The 24,532-nt window shown below is 43.2% G+C and overlaps 2 protein-coding genes and 1 pseudogene across 4 annotated transcripts in view; all 3 read left to right on the top strand.

Moving 5' to 3' along the window:
* The window catches only part of NOL8 (nucleolar protein 8), a 47,082-nt gene extending 37,318 nt beyond the window's left edge, over positions 1 to 9,764 (top strand). The window contains exons 14-17 of the mRNA XM_059656277.1: positions 725 to 851; positions 1,449 to 1,519; positions 8,276 to 8,355; positions 9,145 to 9,764. Of these exons, the coding sequence (XP_059512260.1) occupies positions 725 to 851; positions 1,449 to 1,519; positions 8,276 to 8,355; positions 9,145 to 9,195 (329 nt within the window). The 3' untranslated portion in view covers positions 9,196 to 9,764. The remainder of the gene's footprint in view (positions 1 to 724; positions 852 to 1,448; positions 1,520 to 8,275; positions 8,356 to 9,144) is intronic.
* LOC132212883 (U7 small nuclear RNA) lies at positions 7,800 to 7,857 on the top strand (annotated as a pseudogene).
* An 8,405-nt stretch (positions 9,765 to 18,169) lies between the features above and the next one.
* Positions 18,170 to 24,532, top strand: part of IARS1 (isoleucyl-tRNA synthetase 1) — a 105,172-nt gene continuing 98,809 nt past the window's right edge. For 2 of the 3 annotated variants that reach the window (XM_059656269.1, XM_059656268.1), the window contains exon 1: positions 22,678 to 22,803. In XM_059656269.1, the coding sequence (XP_059512252.1) occupies positions 22,685 to 22,803 (119 nt within the window). In that variant the 5' untranslated portion in view covers positions 22,678 to 22,684. Of the gene's footprint in view, positions 18,257 to 22,677; positions 22,804 to 24,532 lie in introns of those variants that run through there. The other variant, XM_059656267.1, reaches the window with a different exon arrangement.

Here is a 24,532-nt window from a genome sequence, read left to right as displayed (position 1 = left end):
AGATCAGCAGTTAAAATAGTATCCCTGTATTTAGCTGTTAAATATTAAATGCCAGCTCTGTGGTATTCCAACAGGAGATGCAACAGTCTAGTAGTTTTTCAAATATTGTTCTAAATAAGACACAGTATTGTACATGTCCTGCATATCTCATTCTAATTATGAGAGCCAATTATGAGAAAAAGGTCTTAAAATAAGTACTAAGACACCTCAGCAACCAAGTGCTTTAAGTACTTGGAACGTTTTGGGGTCATGCACTGAATGTTTGCAGCTTATAGCAGTAGCTTTTTCAGCAGTTCTAGAAAGAGGTTTTGGAAATTGAAAGTGTGTACATATGTCTCTTTCCTCATTTATGAATAAACAGGAAGAAAATCCGGTTTTACTACAGTGGGTTCTTTTTAAGGCTTCTCATGCGAGCACAGGTGCAACACTTATTTTTGTTTGTTTTTTTAAACTATAATGCCCATTTATAAACTTTTAGTTTTTATATCTTTTTATAATATTGCTATGTTCCTTATCAATTTACCCTAGCAATGCCAAAAAAGTGATAGTACCTTCTCAGTTAGTATTTGAAAATCTCAAAAGATACTATCTATTCTTAATTAATGATTAAGATAGTGTAAATGTAGAAATATACTAACATGGTGAAAATAATGAAATGAGTATGTTCAGAAATACTTGGTTACTCATTACAATCCTGTCATCTTTTATGGTCACGATGATACAGAGACCTATAGAGTTGAGACAGTGAAACCTGGTAGGACTGCCTGGCAGGTAGCCCCTCGTTTCCAAGACAGCAGTTCCGAAGAGGACGATGTTACTGAAGAAACAGATGACAGGAAGTCCAGCCCCGGGTAAGCAAATTGTATCTGAACAGGTATATTTCATAATTCATAAAACCTGAGTTTTACATGCTTTAGAAATACTTTAGAAAAATAGAAGCTTATTGTTTCAAGACAAATTAATTTTCTCCTCTCAGCTTATTTAGAGAGCTCTGTAGCCTTTTTGTAATGAGGAGCAGATTTCCTTTTCTTGAAATATGGATAGCACTGGGGGGGGGTTATGCTATGCACAGGCAAGGGAGCCTAACACTGAAGTCCCTGGTCTGGAAAGAGGATATGGCAGCTGGCTGGCTTCCAACCCCTGGGAAACATTGGTAAACGGGGTAGCAATGGTAGGGTGAAAGGATCAGCATCCAGCGTGGGGAAGGGAGAGCATGGTGTGCTTACATAAGTCTTCATCACCAAAGCTTCCAGTAGAAGAGAAGAATGTTGACTAGAAAGAGCATTGGGTTACTTTTCCTCAGCAAAATGAGCAAAACACAAAGCAAATATACTTAAGGAACAGTTAATTTATGTTTTCAGTGTAAATATTTATCCTTAAATATAGAAATTAACCAACCAATATATGTCTGTCTCTCTCCCTCTCGCTTTCTCTCTCTCTCTCTTCAGAGAAGTATCATTACCTGCAAAAGAGACCACTAGATTTTTTTTTTTCTCTAATAATGATGAAAGACTTCTTGGTAAGTCATTTTTTTTTTTAATCTCCACTGCACATTCTGATACAATAACGCATCCAGGTAAGAACTGTCGGCAAAAATCCTAACCCTTTGCAGTGTCATATGGCTTAGCCCTCTCTGTTAGACTGATGCATGTTGACATTACAGTTCTAGAGGGCTGAGAGTTTCCTTTCACCACCTCCCTTATTTATTATCATCAACAAGAGCTTCTTTAGTTTCAAGGACTTGGGAAGATGCTAGCTAGACACAACACTCCTATGATTTTAGTACCTAAAAGTTCATGTGAAACCTCATTTCTTAAAGTCTAGTACAAATATAAACCATAAAAGTTACATAATAGTAAATGGTATACAAACAATAAAACCCTTGCAATTCTACATTTTCATTTTGTAAAAAAGGAACAAAATGTATTTTTTTAAATAGCACAAATTCTTCCAGCTACAGCAGGGAAGTCTGTGCCCAGGAATTTCAGGCACCTCTGGGAGTGCAGTAGCTGCCCTGAAGGGAGACCCGAATCACACCTATTATTTTGATTAAGTTAATGGCATAAGTACTAGCATCTTCTGATAGCCACATCAAAAATACAACTGCACTACAGAATAGGTATTTTCCAGAGCCACTGGAAATTTAGCTGAACGGAAGTCCTGCAACTTAGGATATAAAGAACCCACATCAATAGTAGGTGGGAGGGGTGGAGATATAGAATTAGCTGGTCCCACACCCACTTGTGGATAAAAATCTGGAGGAATATTGCAGCTGCGGAGGTCCTCCCTTTGGAGTGAGGGGTCACAGCCCCACATCACACCCCTCAGCCCAGGGTTCCAGTGCCAGGAAGAGAAGTCCCCATCACTTCAGCCTTTAAGAACCAGTGGGGCCCCAAAACCTAGGCAAAATGGACAACTTCCTAGAAGCATACAATCTATCAAAACTCAACCAGGAAGAATCAGAAAACCTGAATAGATAAATGACAACTAATGAAATTGAAGCATTACCAAAAACACTGCCAGCAAACCCAAGTCCGGGAACAGATTGCTCCACAGGGGCAATTCCACAGGGGAATTTACTAAACATTCAAAGAAGAACTAACACCTATCCTCCAAAAACCATTCCGAAAATCCAAGGCGAAGGAACACTTCCAGCCTCTGTTTATGAGACCAGTATACCCTAATTTCAAAACCAGAGAAAGACACTACAAAGAAAGAGAATTACAGGCCAATATCTCTGATGAACATAAATGCTAAAATCCTCAACAAAATATTAGCAAATCAGATACGACAATAGCCATACATCATGACCCAATGTGATTCATTCCAGGGATGCAAGGTTGGTACAATATTCGAGGCTGGGACATAAAGAAATACATCACATAAAGAAATTTGGAAATAAAAACCACATGGTAATATCAATAGATGCAGAAAAAGGATTTGACAAAATCCAACACCTATTTTTGATAAAAATTCAGCAAAGTGGGAAGAGAGGGAGGTTATCGCAATATAATAAAGGCCATGTATACGAGACCTACAGCCAACAACATACTCAATGGACAAAAACTAAACCATTTCCCGTAAGGTCAGGAACGACACAGGGATTTTTGCTTTCACCACTCTTATTCAACATTGTACTGGAAGTCCTAGACACAGTGATCAGACAAGAAAAAGCATCTAAATTAGAAAGGAGGAAGGAAAACTCATTCACAGATGATGATATTGTACCAGGTGTACCAGTTAATAATGCGGATTTTGCAATCAAAGAAAACAGGATAATTTCAAGAGAAACATCAAAAGTGCTTTATTTAAAGTAATGTCCATCGCTAGCTACACATTTCCCCCATCTTTCAGGTAATTTGTGGCAAACCATTCAGAGACCCAGTTTTCCACTTCTTTGTACATTTTGAAGTGCTGCTCAGAAAGTGCATGTGCCATCTATCAGAACAAGTGGTAAACTGAAGGAGCAAGGTCTGGTGAATACGGCGGGTGGGTTAATACTTCCCAGGCAAGATTTCTTAACGTGTCTTTAACTGGTTTTGAAGTATGTGATGGTGCGTCATCATGAAGCAAAATTACTTTGCAGTGTCTTCTGGAACATTCTGGTCGTTTCATGATCAAAGCGTGGTTCAAATGGATTATTTGTTGTTTGTAGTGATCAGTATTGATGTTTTCACCTGCTTTTAGAAGCTCATAGTACACCACACCTTCCTGATCCCACCAAATGCAGAGCATTGTCTTTCCGAAGCGATTTGGCCTCACACAATGTTGATGGTTGACCTGGATCAAACTATGATTTTTGTGCATTTGGGATTCTCGAAATAAATCCACTTTTCATTGCCAGTCACAATTCAATGAAAAAAAGACTTTCTTTCGTGCCATTGAAGCAACATTTTACTGATGACTTTTTGGTTTTCTGACCTGGATATTCTTTGTCTTTCACATTGACATCATCACTTTTAAAGCGTTTAAACCAGTGTTCACAGGTATCTTGAGATGGAGCATGTTTACCATAAGCTTCCCGAAGTATTCAGCAGCACTTTCTTCAAAATAATGAATTAAAACTTCCCGCAAATGCTCTTTTTTTTGGCACAAAATTCAACATTTTTAAGGGTAAAATATCTATGATAACACCTTCAGAAAATTTGACATGAAGTTTTGAAGCTTGCTGTCAATACAACAAAATAGCATACATATCAAATCGCATATATATGAACATATATTTAACTCCATCTATTGAAAAAAATCCTCATTGTTAACCAATACACCTGGTACATAGAAAACACACGACCACGATAAAACAACAAGCTTTTACAAATGTTTGACAAAGTGGCAGGGTACAAAATAAACATCTGAAAATCTATGTCAATCAGCTTAATAACCCACAACTGTGGGACCAACTTGAAAATGTCATTTTTAGAATTTGCTTTTATTTTGTTGGTTTTAGAGAAAGAGGAAGGGAGAGGGATAAAGAGATAGAAACAATGATCAGAGAGGATTATTAATCTGCAGCTTCCTACATACCCTCCTCCCCCCCCACCCCCCACCCCCCCCCCCCCTCCCGACCCCATGGCACAACCAGGCATGTGCCCTGACTAGGAATCAAACCACAACTTCTAGTTCATAGGTCCACGCTCAACCACTAGCCACAATGGCTGGGGTCTATGGCATTTTTATACACCAATAATGAACTAACAAAAAAGATAAACTAAAAAAGAAAAATCCCATTTTTTATTGCAACAACAAAATTAAGATACCTAGTAATAAACTCAAACAAGAAGGCAAAAGACCTATACTTGGAAAACTATAGGACATGAAAGAAAGAAATAGAGGAAGATACAAATGAGTTGAAGCATATACTGTGTTCATGAATTAGAAGAATGAACATCATTAAAATGTTCATACTACCCAAAGGAATCTAGATTCAATGCAATTCCTATTGAAATACCATTGGCATATATCACAGATATGGAACAAGTATTCCAAATATTTATATGGAAACAAAGACAACCCAGAATAGCCCCTGCAATCTTGAGAAAGTATAACAGTTGAAAGGATCACAATAGCAGATATCAAACTATACTACAGAGTCATTGTGATCAAAACAGCTGGTAATGTCACAAGAACAAAGCCTCCTATTGGGGATTGCTCCCACAACCCTGGTATGTGCGCCCTTGGCTGGAATCAAACCCAGGATCATTCCGTCCACAGGCCAACATGGCTAGGGCTAAACCCATGTCTTTTTGGTCTAGTTATATTGGACAAAGGAGGCAAGAGCATACAATGGAGTAAAGATCATCTGTTTAATAAATGATTTTTGAAAATTGGACAGGTACATGCAACAACAACAACAAAAAACTGCACCACCAACTTACACCAGACACAAGAATATAAACTCATAATGGGTGAAACACTTAAATGTAAGGCACGCAACCTTAAAAATCTTAGAAGTAAACATAGGCAGTAAAATCTCAGACATCTCACGTACCAGAATTTTCACTGATATATCTCCTAGGGCAAGAGAAACAAAGGAAAAAATAAGTGGACTATATCAAAACATAAAAGCTTCTGCATGGCAAAAGAAACCATCCTCAAAATGCAAAGGGAACCAAATATATGGGAGAACATATTTGTCAATGATACAGCTGGTAGTACATTAATTTCCAAAATATATAAGGAACTTATACAACTCAACAAAAGGAAGGTGGAACAGTTAAAAAATGGGTAAAGAACCTGAATATACACTCTCCAAAGTGGACATATGGATGGCCAAGAAATGTGAAAAAATGCTCAACATCGCTAGTAAACAGAGAGATGCAAATGACAATGAGGTGTCACCTCACACTTGCTACAGGTTGCAAAAAGTAACAAGTACTGGGGAGGATGTGGGGAAAAGGGAAACAGTCCATTGCTGGTGGGAATTCAGACTGGGACAGCCACAGTGGAAAACGGTATGAAATTTCCTTTAAAAAAAAAAAATGGGCCCTGGCCGGTTTGGCTCAGTGGATAGAGCGTCAGACTGAAGGGTCCCGGGTTCGATTCCAGTCAAGGGCATGTACATCGGTTGTGGGCACATCCCCAGTAGGGAGTGTGCAGGAGGCAGCTGATCGATGTTTCTCTCTCATCGATGTTTCTAACTCTATCCCTCTCCCTTCCTCTCTGTAAAAAATCAATAAAATACATTTTTTTAAAAAATGGAACTGACATTTGACCCAGCAAAGCACTGCTGGGAATATCTACACTAATATAAGAGAAATATGTAAGTTGGTCATCATTCCACTACACCCACCAGCCAATCAGGATGAGTATGCAAATTAACCCAACAAACATGCCAGGTTAATTTGCATACAGGCACAGAGTGAAGACTGAAGGCTCCAGCCGAGCGAAGACTGAAGACTGGAGAGGCTTGGCTTCTCTGCTGCGGCCGGACCAAAGGCCTGGTTCCTAGGTGCCACAGGAAAACTGCTGGCAGAGGAAAATCTTTGCCGGCAGCCAGGGGAAGGAAGGCCTATTGTGCAAATCTTCATGCAATGGGCCTCTAGTGTCTTAAGAATCCCGAAACAGGAATCAGAACGAATATATGCATCCCTGTGTTCCTAGCAGTGTTATTTACAACTAGAGGCCCGATGCACGAAGATTCGTGCAAGAATGGGCTTTCTTTCCCCTGGTTGCTGGCACTGCCTTCGCTCCGGCTGGAGTCGCCTTCGCTGTGGCCCGGAACCACCTTTCCTCCTTCCCACGCTGCCCAGAGGCCCAGAGCAGCTGGGGCAGTGTGGAACGCCTGTGTTGTTGCCATGGCGACGATGCAAGCATGCCACTCGGCGCCTGCATATGCAAACTAACCCGCTATCTTTGTTGGGTTAATTTGCATACTCCTGATTGGCTCCTGTGCATCACAAAGGTACTATCAATTTGCATCTTTCTCTTTTATTAGTGTAGATAGCTAAAATCTGGAACAGCCCAAGTGCCCATCAGTAGATGAGTGAATAGAAAAGCTATGGTACATTTACACAATGGAATACTAAGCAGTTGTAAATAAACAAGGATCTCTTATGCTTTGCAACAACATGAATGGACCTGGAGAGTATTATGCTAAGCAAAATAAGGTAGTCAGAGAAAGACAAGTATCACATGATGTCACTTATATGTGGAATATAATGAACAAAATATACTGACAAACAAAATAGGTCCAGAGACATGGAAGCATGGAACAGAGTATGACTATATAGACAGCCCACTGACACAGCATTATAGTGATTGCCTGGAATGGGGCTGGGGCAGGTTTGAGGGGGGCAAAGTTTGGAAAATGGGGGACATCTCTAATATGCTCCTTAACACCAAAAAGATCCTACAACCAAGATACTCTATCCAGCAAAACTATCATTTAGGCCTGACCAGTTTTGCCCAGTGGATAGAGCATCAGCCTGCAGACTGGAGGGTCCCAAGTTCAGTTCCACTAAAGGGCATGTACCTTGGTTGCAGGCACATCCCCAGTAGGGGGTGTGCAGGAGGCAGCTGATCGATGTTTCTCTCTCATTGATGTTTCTAACTCTATCCTTCTCCCTTCCTCTCTAAAAAACCAATAAAATATATTTTTTAAAAAACTATCATTTAGACTCAAAGGACAGATAAAGAGCTTCCCAAACAAGACCTCTATTACATGAAATGTTAAAGGGCTTCTTTAAGAAGAAAAAATTTAAAAATCAAAAATATGAACAATAAAATGTAATAAATACATACCAACAATTAATTGAATCTAAAAAACAATAAATGAACAAGAAGAACAGTAACAGACTTATAAGTGCTTACAGCTCTTTCACTTGTCCAGCAGGCCTTCTGGGTTTACCAGAGACCAACAAAAAGAAAAGAAAAGAAACAGACTCACAGATGCAGAAAACATTTTGATAGTTGCTAGATGGGATGGATGTTGGGGCGATGGGTGAAATATGTGTTACAAAATAGTCACTGGGATGTAATGTATTTGACACTAATAACTTTGGTGTCAAATGGGTATTAGTTTTATCAGGATGTTCACTTAAGAAGTTATAGGTCTAATCGCCGGGGTATACACTTGAAACTAATATAATATATTTGATGTGTAATTGAAAAATTAAAAATGATTTTAAAATAATAACAAAACTTCAAAATTAGCATAAATTGATGGTTTTGTCTGTAGGTCCTAACTGGAATTAAAGTCCTTGATAATGCCAGCACTAGAATAGTATCTTTTTTATAGTGATTTGTTTTCTTATCTTTTTTTATCTTCCTGGAATAGGTTCTGACTTATTCTGGAGAGGAATGGGAGGTAATATTAGTAGGAATTCTTGGGAAGCCAGAACAAACAACCTGCGTATGGTGAGTATTTGTATGTTCGTATTGTCTCCATAAATAGATACTTTGTTATCTTTGTATTAATATACTAGAGGCCCTCAGCCCAGCCTGCACTCTTTCCAGTCTGAGATCCCTCTCACAATCCGGGACTGCTGGATTCCAACCGCTTGACTGCCTGCCTGCCTGATTGCCCCTGACCACTTCTGCCTGACACTGTGATCAATGCCTAACTGCTCCCCTGCCGGCCTGATCACCCCAACTGCCCTCCCCTGCCAGCCCAGTTGCCACCAACTGCCCTCCCCTGTAGCCCTGGTCCCCCCAACTTCCCTCCCTTTCAGGCCTGGTCCCCCCCAACTGTCCTCCCCTGCAGGCCTGGTCCCCCCCAACTGCCCTCCCCTGCCGACCTGGTTGCCCCTAACTACCCTCCCCTGCACACCTGGTTGCCCCTAACTGCCCTCCCCTGCAGTCCATTTGTGTCCACATGGGGTGTGGCCATCTTGTGTGTTGGAGTGATGGTCAATTTGCATAGTACCTCTTTATTACATAGGATGCCTTTTGTAAGAATATTGGCATAAGCTATGAACCTTAAGACACCCCCTAACCACTTTTGGGTGAAAGATTGACAACTGAGAACATGATTTAAACACTTAGAATTACAATGTTGGAAGGGAACTTTGAGGTTGTTTGATGCTACACACACGGTACAAGTGAAGAGACAAGACCGTCCTAATTCAGTCACTGGTCCGAGTTCCAGGCATGTGTCATTAAGTAACAGGGAATCACAAAGGCTTGTATGTTTTTATGTTTTTCTAGGATTGTCGGAAGAAACATAAAGATGCCAAAAGGAGAGTGAAACCAAAATAAAGTGTCATTATGGGTTTTGATACTGATTGTGAACAAGATTCACCTGTGGAAATTGAGTCACCTAGAAAATAATTTTAGCTAACAAGAACTTGGAGTTGAGGAATATTCAAAATCCAGCTAATGGATACCATCTGGTTGTTGCTGCTATGTTTTTCTGTGGATTTCCCCTATTTCTACCTAAGTACTTCAAAAAAATTAAACTGAACTTTTTTTTTTGAATGAAGCACAAGATAGTCCCTCAAATAAAAGAAAACTTTTTGTATGTAATCTTGTTGCCCTCCATCCTCAAAGACAAATGGGCATCTTTTGATACAAGCTTTACATAAAGCCTTTTATAATATGTGGGTCAGCCTGGCCGGCATCACTCAGTGGTTGAGCGTCAACCTATGAACCAGGAGGTCACGGTTTAATTCCCAGTCAGTGCACATGCCTGGGTTGCAGGCTCTATCCCCAGTGTGAGGCATGCAGGAGGCGGCCCATCGATTATTCTCTCTCATCATTGATGTTTCTGTCTCTCCCTCTCCCTTCCTCTCTGAAATCAATAAAAATGTTTTTTAAAATGATAAAATAGCCGAAACCGGTTTGGCTCAGTGGATAGAGCGTCGGCCTGCGGACTGAAAGGTCCCAGGTTCGATTCCGGTCAAGGGCATATACCTGGGTTGCGGGCACATCCCCCAGTAGGGGGTGTGCAGGAGGCAGCTGATCGATGTTTCTCTCTCATCAATGTTTCTAGCTCTCTATCTCTCTCCCTTCCTCTCTGTAAAAAATCAATAAAATATATTAAAATATATATATATGATAAAATATATGGGTCAGGGCACTTGTGTTTTTCAAGTTAGGTTTTGTGTGAATTTTGGCTACTTGATTATTTATTTCTGATTGTACCAAGTACACTTTACCTCCGTTCTATGTTTTTTGTTTTAAGAGATTGAACACAAGTCAAACTTGAGTTTTGTACTTGCTTTCTGGTGAGTAGTGAACTGAAACGCAGGAACTTCCAGACCAATGTTCTAGGAGAGTTCTGGGAAGACCAGAAAAGGACAGCAAATAGAGTTTTCCTATCCTTTGCCTCCAGGAATTGATAGAGGCAAGCCCATCAATCCCTAAATTCTAGTTAGAGCAGAGGCTTATGAAAAATCCAAGTGTTTGAAAGGTATGAAATCACAGTTAGGAGTCAGGACCCTAAGTCCCTATAAGGAGGCAGATTTAATACCTTATTAAATCAACTGGGCTAGCATGAAGACAATCCTATCAAACTTGGCTCTGTACAACAGTGTGTTAGACTTGGCCTGTGTGGCTCAGTTGATTGAACGTGGTCTCCTGCACCAAAAGTTCTCCATTTGATTCCCTATCAGGGCACATCCAGGTTGCAGGTTCGATCCTCAGTCAGGATCTATGCAGGAGGCAACCAATTGATGTCTCCCTCACGCCACTGTTTCTCCTTCTCTCTTCCTCTCTCTCTAAAAATCAATTAAAAATAAAACATTAAAAAATTCTGTTGTATAAATCCCAAGGGATTATCATTGAAACTGTGTATTTCTGTGCCCTAACCGATTTGGCTCAGTGGATAGAGCGTCGGCCTGTGGACTGAAAGGTCCAAGGTTCGATTCCGGTCAAGGGCATGTACCTTGGTTGTGGGCACATCCCCAGCAGGGGGTGTGCAGGAGGCAGCTGATAGATGTTTCTCTCTCATCATCAATGTTTCTGACTATCTCTCTCCCTTTCTCTCTGTAAAAAAATCAATAAAATATATTTTTTTAAAAAAACATATCTGAAATGAAGCATTTATTGATTTACATCTTGATTGAATATAACTTAATGAGGGCTGGAATGTTGTCTTTGTTATGTCCCCACTGCCTGGAATTATGTCTAGCACATAGTGGGTGCTCAGCACATAATTTTTTAATAAACAGGGTCCAAGGAACTAAGTAGCCTAAGAGTCAATCCTGTGTTTCCAATACCTCAAACTTCACGGAGAATGGAAACAACCTCTCAGCAAAATAAATAATCCAAATGTTCCACCTTGTGTTGATGTCTATTTCATTTACACATTCTTATCTACTGCTGCATAACAAGTTATCTCCTTAACAATTATTTATTGTTCTTACAAAAACCAATTTGGTCAGACTCCTTGGGGACTATTCATCGCTTCTCCTTGTAGTGTCTTTGGCATGGCTCTGCTGCAACCAGTGAGTCCATTTCTAGGATGGCCCACTCAGTGCCTATCATGAGTTTTTTCCCAGCATGGCAGCTAGGTTTTGGGATCAGGAAACAAATGCCACCAGTCTCTTAAGGCCTAGCTCAGAAATGGCTCAGTCATTTCCACTAGAGTCTAGGTAGGAACAGAACACTGAACCCACTTGGGCTCAATGGCTGTGGACATGCACCCTCACCTCTCAGTGGGAGGAGTTTTTGTTTGTGACCATGTTTAAGTCTCCAAAGCAAAAGTGATACCAAGTAGCTTTGCCCACCTCCAATTCCTGAACCCCAGATACAACCACCTTAAACAGTTTAATGTTTCCTCTGAATTTCTCTCCATATTTCTACCTAATATGCTTATGCTGTGGTTTCTTGGTTTTTCCATTTTAGAGATTACCTATTGACATCCTACTCTGACAAATGAAGATTTACCCCTGGCCGGTGTGGCTCCGTTGGTTGAGCATTGTCCTGTGCACCAAAAGTTTCAGTTTCAATTCCTAGTCAGGGCACATGCCCAGGTTGTGGGCTCAATCCCCAGTAGGGAGAGTGAAGGAGGCAGCCTCTTGATGTTTCTTCCTCTCTCTAAAATCAATTTTTTTAAAATAAGAAAAAAACAGTTTAATAAGGATTTAACTGTAATCCAAGTAGAATATTTTGACCACATTTAACCTTGTCCTAGAATCTTTTTTTCACTTGCTCAACTTTTTCTATATTTAGTCCTCTCATGTTTCCCAACGATACCATAAAGTGTGTCTCAGTACAATTTTTAAGTAATCAGACTCATTCTCCTCCCCCTTTTTCCCTGGTCTCATCAGTCTAAGAGCCTTCTGCCCTGTTCTAAGCTGGACTGTGTAGACAGATGATAAAAATGAACTGGGCAAGGTAGCAACTTAAGGAATGCAAAGACTTAAAATACACTCCAAATACTTCTGGTTAATAAGCTGAAGACACACAACTACTAAATGTGTGTGTTTTCAAGCAAGTTAAGTTACTGAGTCGCAATTTACCCCTTTGAGTAAGGACATGAATCCTGCCTTATTCTAATCCCTGATACTTTGTAGAGTTTTCTTAAACCCTAATTGACTGTTGAATGAATGTTACACAGATTATCAAAATGTTCTTAGCCCTGACCAGTTTGGCTCAGTGGATAGAGTGTCAGCCTGCAGACTCAAGGGTCCCAGGTTTGATTCCTGTCAAGGGCATGTACCTTGGTTGCAGGCACATCCACAGTAGGGAGTGTGCAGGAGGCAGCTGATCGATGTTTCTCTCTCATCGATGTTTCTGGCTCTCCATCCCTCTCCCTTCCTCACTTTAAAAAATCAATAAAATATATTTTTAAAAAAAGTTCTTAAACTTAATGTTGTGCTTTCTACATATTCTTGGCCAGATCAATTAGTTGTTTTTTTGTCACTGTTAATGGGTACAGTAAGCAGTTACATGCAAAATTATTCTCAATTTGTCAAGGCCTAGAATTTCCTCTATAGTCTCTGGTGCCAAAGCCTGAGGTCTACTAACCTTTGCATGGCTCCAGATTCTCTCCTATTTTTTTTAAAAAAAATGTATGTTTTATTGATTTTAGAGAAGGGGAGAGAGAAAAATCAAAAATGAGAATCATTGATTGGCTGCCTCCTGCACACCCTCTATTGGGGGATGAGCCTGAAATCCAAACCAGCAGATCTAAAGGTGCCAGGGAGACATGCAGCACAAACAGTAAGTAAGTGAGCAGATAAATAAGCAAATAATTTTTTTTTCAGAACGGGAAAAGTTTTTAAGGCTGGTTAGCAGACATTTCTTTTTATCTCTCCATATGGCCATTTACCATAATTTATGCAGTAAAATCCAGAACTCTGTGTTAGGGTGGCTAAAGGAGGAACGCCCAAGGCCAAAGGGGTAAAGAATTATGAATATATTAGGTCATCTGGAAACCAACTGGCTGAGCCCCAAAATGGCGCCAGCACCCAGGAACAGGGCGTGGGAGGTTTTAAAGGACTCTAGGTGGCTTTTTCTGAGAAGGGAATTCTCTATCCAAGTCCTAAGGAGAAAGATAATGGTCTTAGCAAGTGGATTGTGGTCTTAGCAAGTGCTGAGCAAAAGGGAATGTTGGTTGTGAAGTGGTGTAAAGTTCAGCTGCCAGGGTAGGGGTATCCATTCAATTATTTGATCAAACCTAACATTCAGCTTTTTTGTTTTATGGAATAGGGATGAAAGTCATATCTTTTCATAATTACTTCCTGCTGAGTGGGGATGTCAAGATCACAGGGGAATGGACTTGTTTAAAATATAGTTTTATTGATTTCAGAGAGGAATGGAGAAAGAAATAGAAACCTCAATGGTGAGAGAGAATCACTGATTGGCTGCCTCCTGCAAGCCCCCTACTGGGAAACAAGCCTGCAACCTGGGCATGTGCCCTCCACTGGAATCTAACCTCGGACCCGTCAGTCCACAGGCCGACACTCGATCCACCAGGCCAAACTGGCTAGGGCAGGGTGGACTTTGATGGTAGTCCACTGGATGAGGGGCTGCAGCAGCACAATTTCCCCAAGAGACGGGCTGGTGACGGCTGGGGGTGTCCCGTTGAGGGACTGGGAGGCAGAAGCTGGTCTGAGGCTGCCACAGCCTCACTTGTCTGGTTTTGCCACCTTTCTGGGCCTGGAGCTGAAATACAGCTGAGGCCTAGATGTTGTCTTTAGGGAGGAAAAGATCAGGGGTCTAAGCTGCCTAACCTGGCAGAGACAAACCGTTTTATAAATTTTAGTATTATTGAGGCAAAAGCTAGAAGAACAAGAATTATGGTCTGGTGGAAGGAAAGAAACATTAGTTTGGATGGTTGTGGCCTACTACACCAAAATGAGGTTGTTTCTCTTAGTTTCATTTATCCTTGGGTTAGGAAGATAGCCTTTACTAGATGGCTGCGGACTGCTTGGCATCTGGATTTTCTAGACGGTTGCAAGTGCTTTTTGCTATCTCAGTTTCCCTATTCTGCTTGTCCTGGCTCACTGGCCTGTGTCATTTATATAACTTCCTTTTAACATTTCTCTCTACAAACCTTCTATAACTTTCACAAACCTTCTTACAACTTTCACAAACATTCTCTGAGGCCTTCTTTTGGGCTTTAGCCTTGGCCTGATCTTGCCTTTGTTTTTGGATTTGGGTCTCCTCGTCTCTATTATTAAAGACATTTAAGGCCAGGATAACAGGGTCTTTTTGAGGGGTTTGTGAACCTGTGTCTATGTTTGAAATTTGCGGCATATGTTGGGGGCTTATTGGGATGTAAAATGAGTGTTCACAAGAAGGATTCCCTCTGGGGAGGTGGGGTCCTTTTTGAGTCTGGCAATGAGGCAGGTAATTATATGGCGGTGGAGGCAGTGCCCTGGAGAATTAACCTGATAGGCCAATCTCGGGGGTCAGTTTGGGGGACCATGTCAGCATCCTCTCTATGCAGGGCATCGGCATGGCCATGAGCTGCTAGCCAGACATGCTCCTTCTTTTCTGGGGTGAGAGAGGAGGACAGGAAGACACAGATGTCATGCCAGATCAGGTCATGTACTGAGGCAGGTACTCAAATTCCTTAGTAAAGGTAGTGGGGTAGGTGGAAAAATACCTGAAATGCCTCTCAATCTGTGTGAGGTTGGACATGGAAAATGAGATGTGTACCTGGCCAAACTCTCGGCCCTGGCCACCTCTCAGAAGGGCAGGATGGGGGGCTGGAGGCTGGGTTATCTGGGAACAAGTAAGAGTGGGGCTTGGTAAGGAGGAGAGAGAAGGGTAATTGCAGAGTGTAAAGAAGGCTGGGTATAGGGGATCTCTGACCACTTCCCATCGCAGTGACAGAAATTAAGTCCTGGAGAAGGTTAAAACTCCTGGGCCAGTGTGAATCACTGTCTGATTTATCTTGTGGAGCCGTGCCGGGAGCCGTCCATCCTGGCTGTTTCGGGGGACCTGGCATATATGGCATACTGTTCTTAATATGTTTGCTCACCTTCTTGGCACTATGTGTTTTAACCAAGGTCACCTCTCTGAGAAAGGTTGTTTCCCCAGGTAGGGATTTTCCCCTGAAGTTAGGGAGGGAATAAAACCCCTCAACTAAGTGCCAGGTGGGTAATTAACCACTTTAACTACGAACAATCATGCTTAAGCTACATAATCTTTACTCCCTGAAATGGAGATAAGAAACGCCCTAACCTTTGGAATAGAGATTGATAGGATTGGAATCAACTGGTATAAATACAGATGTAACAAGACAACAGGACACAGAACCTACACACAGAACCTAGACACAGAACCTAGAGACAGAAGAACTTCGCTGGAGAGAACATAGCAAAAGATCCTGGACAGAAACTGGCCACAGAACCTAGAGACGGAACCTAGCGAGAGAACCTGGCTGAAGAACCTAGAGACAGAACCTGGCTACAGAACCTGGATAGAACATGGCAAGAGAACCTGACTAGAACCTGGTGACTGAACCTGGCTGGAGAACCTGGACAGAACTTGGTTGGAGAACCTAGACAGAACCTGGCTGAAGAACCCAGCTACAGAACCTAGCAACTGAACCTGGCGGGAGAACCTGGACAGAACCTGGCTGGAGAACCTAGTGAGGGAACATGGACACAGAACCTGGCTGGAGATCCTAACCAGAACTTCGCTGGAGATCCTGACCAGAACTTGGCTAGAGATCCTGGCTAGGCTGCTGATCAACTGAACGCTGTCTCCGTGTCATTCCTTCTTCGCCGACTCCATCCACACCTTTGGGGACCCCTGGACCTGCTGGGGTTGGACCCCAGCAGATACGGTGCTTTGTCCGGACTCCATGGAAAGGCTGAGTGTGTTCAGATATGGAGGAGACATGCCAGAGGAGTGTTTTTTGGGGGGATGGAAAAAAATTCCCTGTGGTGTAAATTAGGAAGAGGAGGTAAGCAACAAAGGGAGACCCGGGGAGCAAGACTAGAGGGAGGGCATCCCCACCATCTAGTCAGGCTCTGGAGAGAGGAGGACAGTCTAAGCCATGCGGCAGGCATCCCTTGTGACAAGGAAGACTGTGGAACCTGGTCCCAGGGCCGAAGCCAAACTGAAGAGGATTTCTGGCCTAGTGCTAGGTCTTTTGTCTGAGATGACAACAAATCAAAACTACGGAGGGGTAATCCAATTGTCACCTCCCGGAGATGAAACGAACTGGGGTTGAGTGGGGGGTCAGCAATGGGAAGGAGTGGTCCCCAATCTGGCACCCTCCTTGGCTGGTTGGGAGGGCCTGTAAGGGAGGGAGGCCTAATCATGTCACCCAAGTAGGATTTGGAGGTAAGCCCAGGTCGAGCTGCCACTGCCTATTGCTCTCCAAGTAGCAAACTCAGGGTGATTAAAGCTGGGGCGATGGCTCCCCTTCCCCATGGATCCCTCCCAGGTTTTGGCACCAAATGTTAGGGTCACTGAAGGAGGAACACATGAGGCCAAAAGGGGTAAAGAATTATGAATTTGGTCATCTGGAAAACCAGATGGGCTGAGCCCCAAAATGGTGCCAGCCCCCAGGGGCAGGGAGCCCAAGGTTTTAAAGGACTCTAGGTGGGCTTTTTCTGGGCAGAAAATTCTCTGGGCAGGTCCTAAGGGGAAAGATAATGGTCTTAGCAAGTGGAATGTGGTCTTAGCAAGTGCTGAGCAAAAGGGAATGTTGGTGTAAAGGTCAGTTGCCAGGGGAGGGAGTAGCCATTCAATTATTTGATCAAACTTAACACTCTGGAGGTGGGACTGAAGGACACAAAAGGGGAAGCTTCCCTGGAACACCACTGGCCACCCTCTCCGCTCCCTTCAGACATAGCATAGTGGCCTCCACCTTTTTCTGAGAAACAGCAGGGTCTCCCCAGATGGGTGGTCAGGAATTGCAGTGTGCATCAGAATTGTCCAGCTGCCTGTTAAAGTGCAGCTTTGTTTAAAGGTCAATTTTTTTAATTATTTTATTTTATTTTATTTTTTTAAATATATTTTTATTGATTTTTCACAGAGAGGAAGGGAGAGAGATAGAGAGCTAGAAACATCGATGAGAGAGAAACATCGATCAGCTGCCTCCTGCACATCTCCCACTGGGGATGTGCCCACAACCCAGGTACATGCCCTTGACCGGAATCGAACCTGGGACCTTTCAGTCCGCAGGCCGACGCTCTATCCACTGAGCCAAACCGGTTTCGGCTAATTATTCATTTTAGAGAGAGAAACATTTACTTATTATTCCACTTGTCTATGCATTAATTGGTTGATTCTTGTCTGTGCCCTGACCAGGGATGGAACCTGTAATGTCGGTTTATGGGGATGAGACTCTAATCAACTAAGTGCCCAGACAGGGCAGAAATGCTGCTTTTGTGAGCCACCTCCAGAGACAGTTCCAGCAGGCCTGTCTGTGTTCTGGGCCTCTGCATTTTTGCCAGCTCCTGGGTAATCTGGTGAAGGTCTGCACTCGACTGAAAAACAGCCCTGGAGCCCAGGCTGCGTTGGGGACTGGTGCTCACAGCCCCCCAGTACAATGACCGCGGCCACTGCCGGGGGACGTGACTGGCCCCCTGCACGGGGAGGTGAGCCCTGACAACCGCGAACACCTGGGTGACAACTCCCAGGCTGGATGCAGCCCCAGAGCCTCCACTGCATGACTGTCACAGCCAGTCCCCTCCGGAATCGCCCAGCTGTCTTCCCAGCACGCACCGCGGGGCCTGACCCTAGAGCCCAGAGCATCCAATCGGCGTTGGGTTTGTTGCCTGGTGCCCTCCGTCACGCGCTGATTGGCTGGTGCGGTGACGTCCTCAGCTCGCGGTCCGGCCTTGCGTCACCTCGGTCACCGGCGCCTCGTGTGCGGCTCTTCACAGGCTCCGGTCGCGGCCCTCAGGTACGGCGCGTCGGGAACATAGCGAACACAGTTCGGTGGGGTTTTGAATGTTTACCGGGCTGTCGCTTCGTTGCGCGCATATCTAGTTCCAAGGAGAAGATTGGGAGGGTCAGCGGGGCTGAAGACCTGGGAACCGCCGAGATCGCCGCCCTGGGAGCGCCCCTTCCTAGGGGCGTGGCGGGAACCCGGACCCGGGGGGCGGGGAGGGGCGGCCTTGGTGGGACGGAGCTTGCCGAGGGTGCAGGCGGCGGCGCGGTTAGGAATTACTGGGAAGTCGGGGTCGCCTGAGAACCACGAGCGGCGTGCGGGCGGGGCCGGGTAGCGGGCGGACCTGCCGTGGGCGTGGGGTGGGAAAGGCGGCTTCTCCGAGCTGCGATGGGTTGGGGCCTTGAACTAGTCGGTAGGAGTTGAGGTCTTGGTGTTTGGCATAGTAATGCAGTGATTCTTAATCTTTTGCGCAGTAGTAGCTCCCTAAAAAATGCTATCAAAGTTATGAGCCATCTTCATAAGTCTCATTCACTCACAAAAAGAAAAAGGTAAGCCCAGGCCGGTGGGCCAACGGTTACAGCATCGGCCGGGCACCTAAGCCTTGCGCGTTGACACTCCTGGTCGAGGGCACTTACCTCGGTTGCAGTTCCTACCCCGCCCCGGCTGGGCTGCCCCTGTTTCCCTCTCTCTGTCTCTCTCTTCCCCTCCCTTCCACTTTCTCTAGAAATCAATGGAAAGATTTCCTCGGGCGAGGATTTAAAAAAAAAAAAAAAAGTTCCGCCGCGTATTCCTGACTGGTCAGAACAGCTGCAGAGCATTGCGGCTCACGCTGCCACGTGCGCGCCAATCCCGGGGTCGTGGTGAGATGTGGGTGCCGACTCCCCGATCAGGCGGCTGGCCAGCGGCTCCCACAGCGCCCGCCGGCCTGGCGGTCACGGGGCCAGCCGCGGGCATTGGAAGCGACGGAATTAATGTGTTGGTAGCTGAAGATCTAGCCTTCCAGTGCGATCCCGAGACGGTCCTGAGGTGCGGTACCGAACCAGTAGGACCTTGCAAGGCTGGAGGTGTACCAAGAGCAGAAGGTCCCAATGCCCCAACTTGTGTTTAAGCCGTTCAGTGGCACACTCCACGCAGAAATGGACGATAAGTTAAACGGCCACTGGTACTTCTCTTACTTTTTTCCTGTATAAAACTGTTGCATCTCAGAAATGATGGAAAGGAAAAATCTCTTGTAACAAACTTTGTTTTGATGACGTGGCGCAGTCTCGTTGACTAAGCTTTGGTGTTTTCAGAATTTCTCGTTAGAAACCCCAGACTTGGATAGTTATTGAATCGTTAAGGCTTTCCATCTTCTCTGTTGTTTTCTCATTATCAGCTGTCCTGTCCCCTTCCCATCTGCCTTTGGCTTGGAAATCTGGTCATCATCCTAGTTAGGATTATAAAGTAAGACTACATGGGCCTTAGGGGGAACGGACGTGAGGATACTCAACTAGATAGTTAAGCCCTGGGCTGGTCAAGGCTTCTACGGGAGATTATTAGCAAAATTCTTATAAGGACACTTTTAAGACCTCTCACTAGAGACTGAATCAGAGAACTATAAGGTTTGTCCTGTCCAAAAACCACAAGCAATAAAAAGGATAAAATAGAAAATTGGAATGAGCTGGTAATTATTTGAATGTGAGATTCTCATCTTTCTAGCTTTCAAATTTTTTAGGTCTCATTCTTCAATAGCAAGTTACTGTGATTGAAGTTTAACAAGTGAGGTTAAAGAGATGAAGTTATTTCAACAGAAGTGCTTTCTGTCTTATGATTGTAGGTACTAATTCTTACTATTTTTAAAAATATATATTTATTGATTTTAGGGAGGAAGGAAGAGAGAGAGAGAAACATCAATGAGGATCATTGATCGGCTCCTCCTGCTGAGGACCGCAACCCGGGCATGTGCCCTTGAACAGAATCAAACCTGGAACTCTTCAGCCCACAGGCTGATGCTGTGTCCCTGAGCCAAACTTGCTAATTCTTACCTATTTTTGAGATTTTTAAAATTATTATTATTGAATTTATATTATCATTAGATAGAATTCCCAAAATTTTTTTTGTTTATTTTTAGAAGCATGTTGTCTACAATTACTAAATGTTACATTGTAGGTGAAAAATTGGTGAATAATGTGATTTGGTCACAAGTTTTGCAATAATTTAAAAATACCATGTATCACCATCCACAAGAAATGGAAACAAGACACTCAACATTCTTTATTTTTTTTATTTTATTGATTTTTTACAGAGAGGAAGTGAGAGAGATAGAGAGTTAGAAACATCAATGAGAGAGAAACATCGATCAGCTGCCTCCTGCACATCTCCCACTGGGGATATGCACGCAACCCAGGTACATGCCCCTGACCGGAATCGAACCCGGGACCCTTCAGTCCACAGGCCGACGCTCTATCCACTGAGCCAAACCGGTTTCGGCGACACTCAACATTCTTATCCTACCCCCAGGCATCAAGTCATTACCCAGTCATATTTATTTCTCCTTCAAAATAAAACTTGACTCTAACTTGTTAAAAAAAAAACACAAAAAACCTATGTAATAAAAGGCTAATATGCAAATCAACTGAATGGCTTTAATGACCAGTCGCTATGACACACACTGACCACCAGGGGGCAGACACTCAACTCAGGAGCTGCCCCCTGGTGGTCAGTGCACCAGAAGCATGGCTCACAGCTGGTGAGCCTGGTGAGCACAGGGCTGGTGGTGGGAGCCTTTCCCGCCTCCGCCGCAGCGCTAAGGATGTCTGACTGCGGGGGGGGGGGGGGGGGGGGGGGGAGAGCAGGCCTAAGCCATCAGTCGGACATCCCCTGATGTCTCCTGGACTGCGGGTGCAGGCCGGGCTGAGCAAACACCCCCCCCCCCCCCCCCCCCCGCCCAGTGCATCAATTTCGTGGACTGGGCCTCTAATAAATATCCCTGTTTTACACTGTATATACAAATAACTGGATCAGTGACCTAAATATAGGAGCTAAAAATTCACAACCTTGTTTAAGGTAGTGATTTCTTTCTTTTTTTATTTTTTCTATTAATATGTTTTTATTGATTTTCAGAGAGAAAAGAAGGGAGATGTGTCAGGGCCAGCCTGACAGGTTGAACTGGGCTGAGGTAGGGAGGTGGGAATTGAGAAAAGAAAGAAAGACAGGAGAGCGGGATCAGGAGGACTGCAGCTCAATCGAGGAACTGCAGTAAGTTTATTAACCACACAATGCCTTTTATACACAAAACACTGAATAGGAGGTCTGTCAAGAGGAATGTATTCTTTGTTCCTCTTAATCTCTAAGGGAGAGAGAGAGTGGAAGGACAAATTCTCGGTACAGCAAATCTCAGTAAATAGTTACCGACTTCTTGATAAGCCATGAAAGGCTGTTCTCATTCTGCAAAGGTTGCTCTCATTCTACTGATAACCACCATCCAAACAAGTCTGGGAAAACTGTGCGGGTAAGGGTCCCAGCCTTGCTAGCCCCTACAGGTGCAAGGACCGTGTCAGCTTATACCCGGTCTCCTACAGAGATGGAGAGAGAGAGAGGAATATCGATGAGAGAGAAGCACCAATGGGCTGCCTCCTCCATGCCCCCCTAACTGAAAACATTAGGCCCACACAAAAACATATATTCATATTCATAGCATTCTTCATAATAGCCAAAAAGTGGAAAGAGTCCTAATGAATGGGTAAACAAAACATGGCATGTTGATACAATGAAATATTCAGTATAGAAAATAAAGCAGAACCTTGAACACATAATTCTAAATAAAAGAAGCCAGACCAAATAGGCTGTACATACATGATTCCTTTTATATGAAGTGTCCAGATCAGGAAAATCTTTTTTTTTTTTTTTAATATATTTTATTGATTTTTTTTACAGAGAGGAAGGGAGAGAGATAGAGAGTTAGAAACATCGATGAGAGAGAAACATCGGTCAGCTGCCTCCTGCACATCTCCTACTGGGGATGTGCCCGCAACCCAGGTACATGCCCTTGACCGGAATCGAACCTGAGACCTTTCAGTCCGCAGGCCGACGCTCTATCCACTGAGCCAAACCGGTTTCGGCAAGATCAGGAAAATCTTTAGAAGCAGATTTATGATTGTCGGGGGGCTGGAGAAAAGGGAATGGAGAGTGGCTGCTAATGTGTACAGGTTTTTAGAGGATGGGGAGGGAGCATTGATAAAAAAGTTCTGGAATTAGCATGGTGACAGTTGCACAACTTCATGAATATACTAAAAACACTGAATTGTACACTTTAAAGGGTGAACTTGATAGTGTGTGAAATTTACCTAAAAAACGTAATTATTTTTAAAGTAACGTACACTCATTTTAATGTATGGTAATTATTTCTAGACTAGACTTCTCTTTGAGAATAATAAATTTGATTTCTCTTGCAGCAACAAAATGGTTCAGCAAGTTCCAGAAAACATCGATTTTCCTGCTGAAGAAGAGAAAATCTTGCAATTCTGGTCCGAATTTAATTGTTTCCAAGAATGCCTAAAGCAGTCAAAACATAGGCCAAAGTATGTGAATTTCTTGGTAAAGATAGAGTCCTTAAGACTAGTCATTTCTTAGACTGTGTTCAATTAAGGCAGGAACTTTTTATTCCAGTGATGGCGAACCTATGACACGTGTGTCAGAGGTGACACGCGAACTCATTTTTTTGGTTGATTTTTCTTTGTTAAATGGCATTTAAATATATAAAATAAGTATGAAAAATATAAATCTTTGTTTTACTATGGTTGCAAATATCAAAAAATTTCTATATGTGACACGGCACCAGAGTTAAGTTAGGGTTTTCAGAATGCTGACATGCCGAGCTCAAAAGGTTCGCCATCACTATTTTATTCACTTTGTATTCCCAGAGTCTCTAGCTCTATATAGTAGGTACTCTCAGTTGTAGATATACTTTGAATGAATGAGTTCTTAATTATTAGGTTAGATTCAGTTTAAGAGTTCTTCTGAATAGATTAACCTGAATGGTCTAATGAAATTCAGATGTTAAAAGCTATTTAAATTTGGACCACTATTGAATAGAGTTTACATATCACACTCTTCCTTTCCACTTTTCTCATTATCACCACCTCATTAATTATTAGACTAGCCTTCTGTTAGGTTGCCTCTTGTCTATAATCTCCCTTCACCGAACGACCAGTTTTGTTCTGTTTTTAATCGTGTCTTCTGCTCAAAAACTTGATGAGATAGGCATTTGGTGCCCTATTTTACTGATGAATAGCTTTATCGTTTAGCATAAGGATGAATAACCAATGAAGAATGGGTGGCCCAATGGAGGCCTCTCCAGCTCCCCCATAACTAGCTTTTTTCAAGGCAGGACCTGCAATAAATAAGCATTTATCTGAATTTATCCACTCATCTACTGATGGGCTGTTTCCAGATCTTAGCTATTGTAGTTTGTGCTGCTACGAACATAGGGGTGTATACATTCTTTCTGATCGGTGCTTCAGGTTTCTTGGGATATATTCCTAGAATTGGGATCACAGGGTCAAATGGCAATTCCATATTTAATTTTTTGAGGGAACTCCATACTGTTTTTCATAATGGCTGCACCAGTCTGCATTCCCACCAGCAGTGAACTAGGGTTCCCTTTTCTCCACATCCTCTCCAGCACTTGTCATTTGTTGATTTGTTGATAGTAGCCATTCTGACAGGTATGAAGTGATAGCTCATTGTCATTTTAATTTGCATCTCTCTGATGATCAGTGATTTTGAGCATTTATTTTTATTTTATTTTTTTTTTTAAATATATTTTATTGATTTTTTACAGAGAGGAAGGGAGAGAGATAGAGAGTTAGAAACATCGATGAAAGAGAAACATTGACCAGCTGCCTCCTGCACATCTCCTACTGGGGATGTGCCCGCAACCCAGATACATGCCCTTGACCGGAATCGAACCTGGGACCTTTCAGTCCGCAGGTCGACGCTCTATCCACTGAGCCAAACCGGTCTCGGCAATTTTGAGCATTTAAAAAAATATATTTATTGATTTCAGAGAGGAAGGGAGGAGGAGAGATAGAAACATCAATTATAATTATGAGAGAGAATCATTGATTGGATGCCTCCTGCACACCCCTCCACTGGGGATCAAGCCTGCAACCCAGGCATGTGCCCTTGCCTGGACTAGAACCTGGGACCCTTCAGTCCGCAGGCTGACGCTCTATCCACTGACCCAAGGCGGCCAGGGCTTGAGCATTTTTTCATATGTCCACTTTGGTCCACTTTGGAGAAGTATCT

The sequence above is a fragment of the Myotis daubentonii genome, chromosome 11 (genome assembly GCF_963259705.1).
Source record: "Myotis daubentonii chromosome 11, mMyoDau2.1, whole genome shotgun sequence".
Classification (NCBI taxonomy): Eukaryota; Metazoa; Chordata; class Mammalia; order Chiroptera; family Vespertilionidae; genus Myotis; species Myotis daubentonii.
Note: the sequence above shows the minus strand (reverse complement) of the source record. Positions and strands in the feature narration are given on the sequence as shown.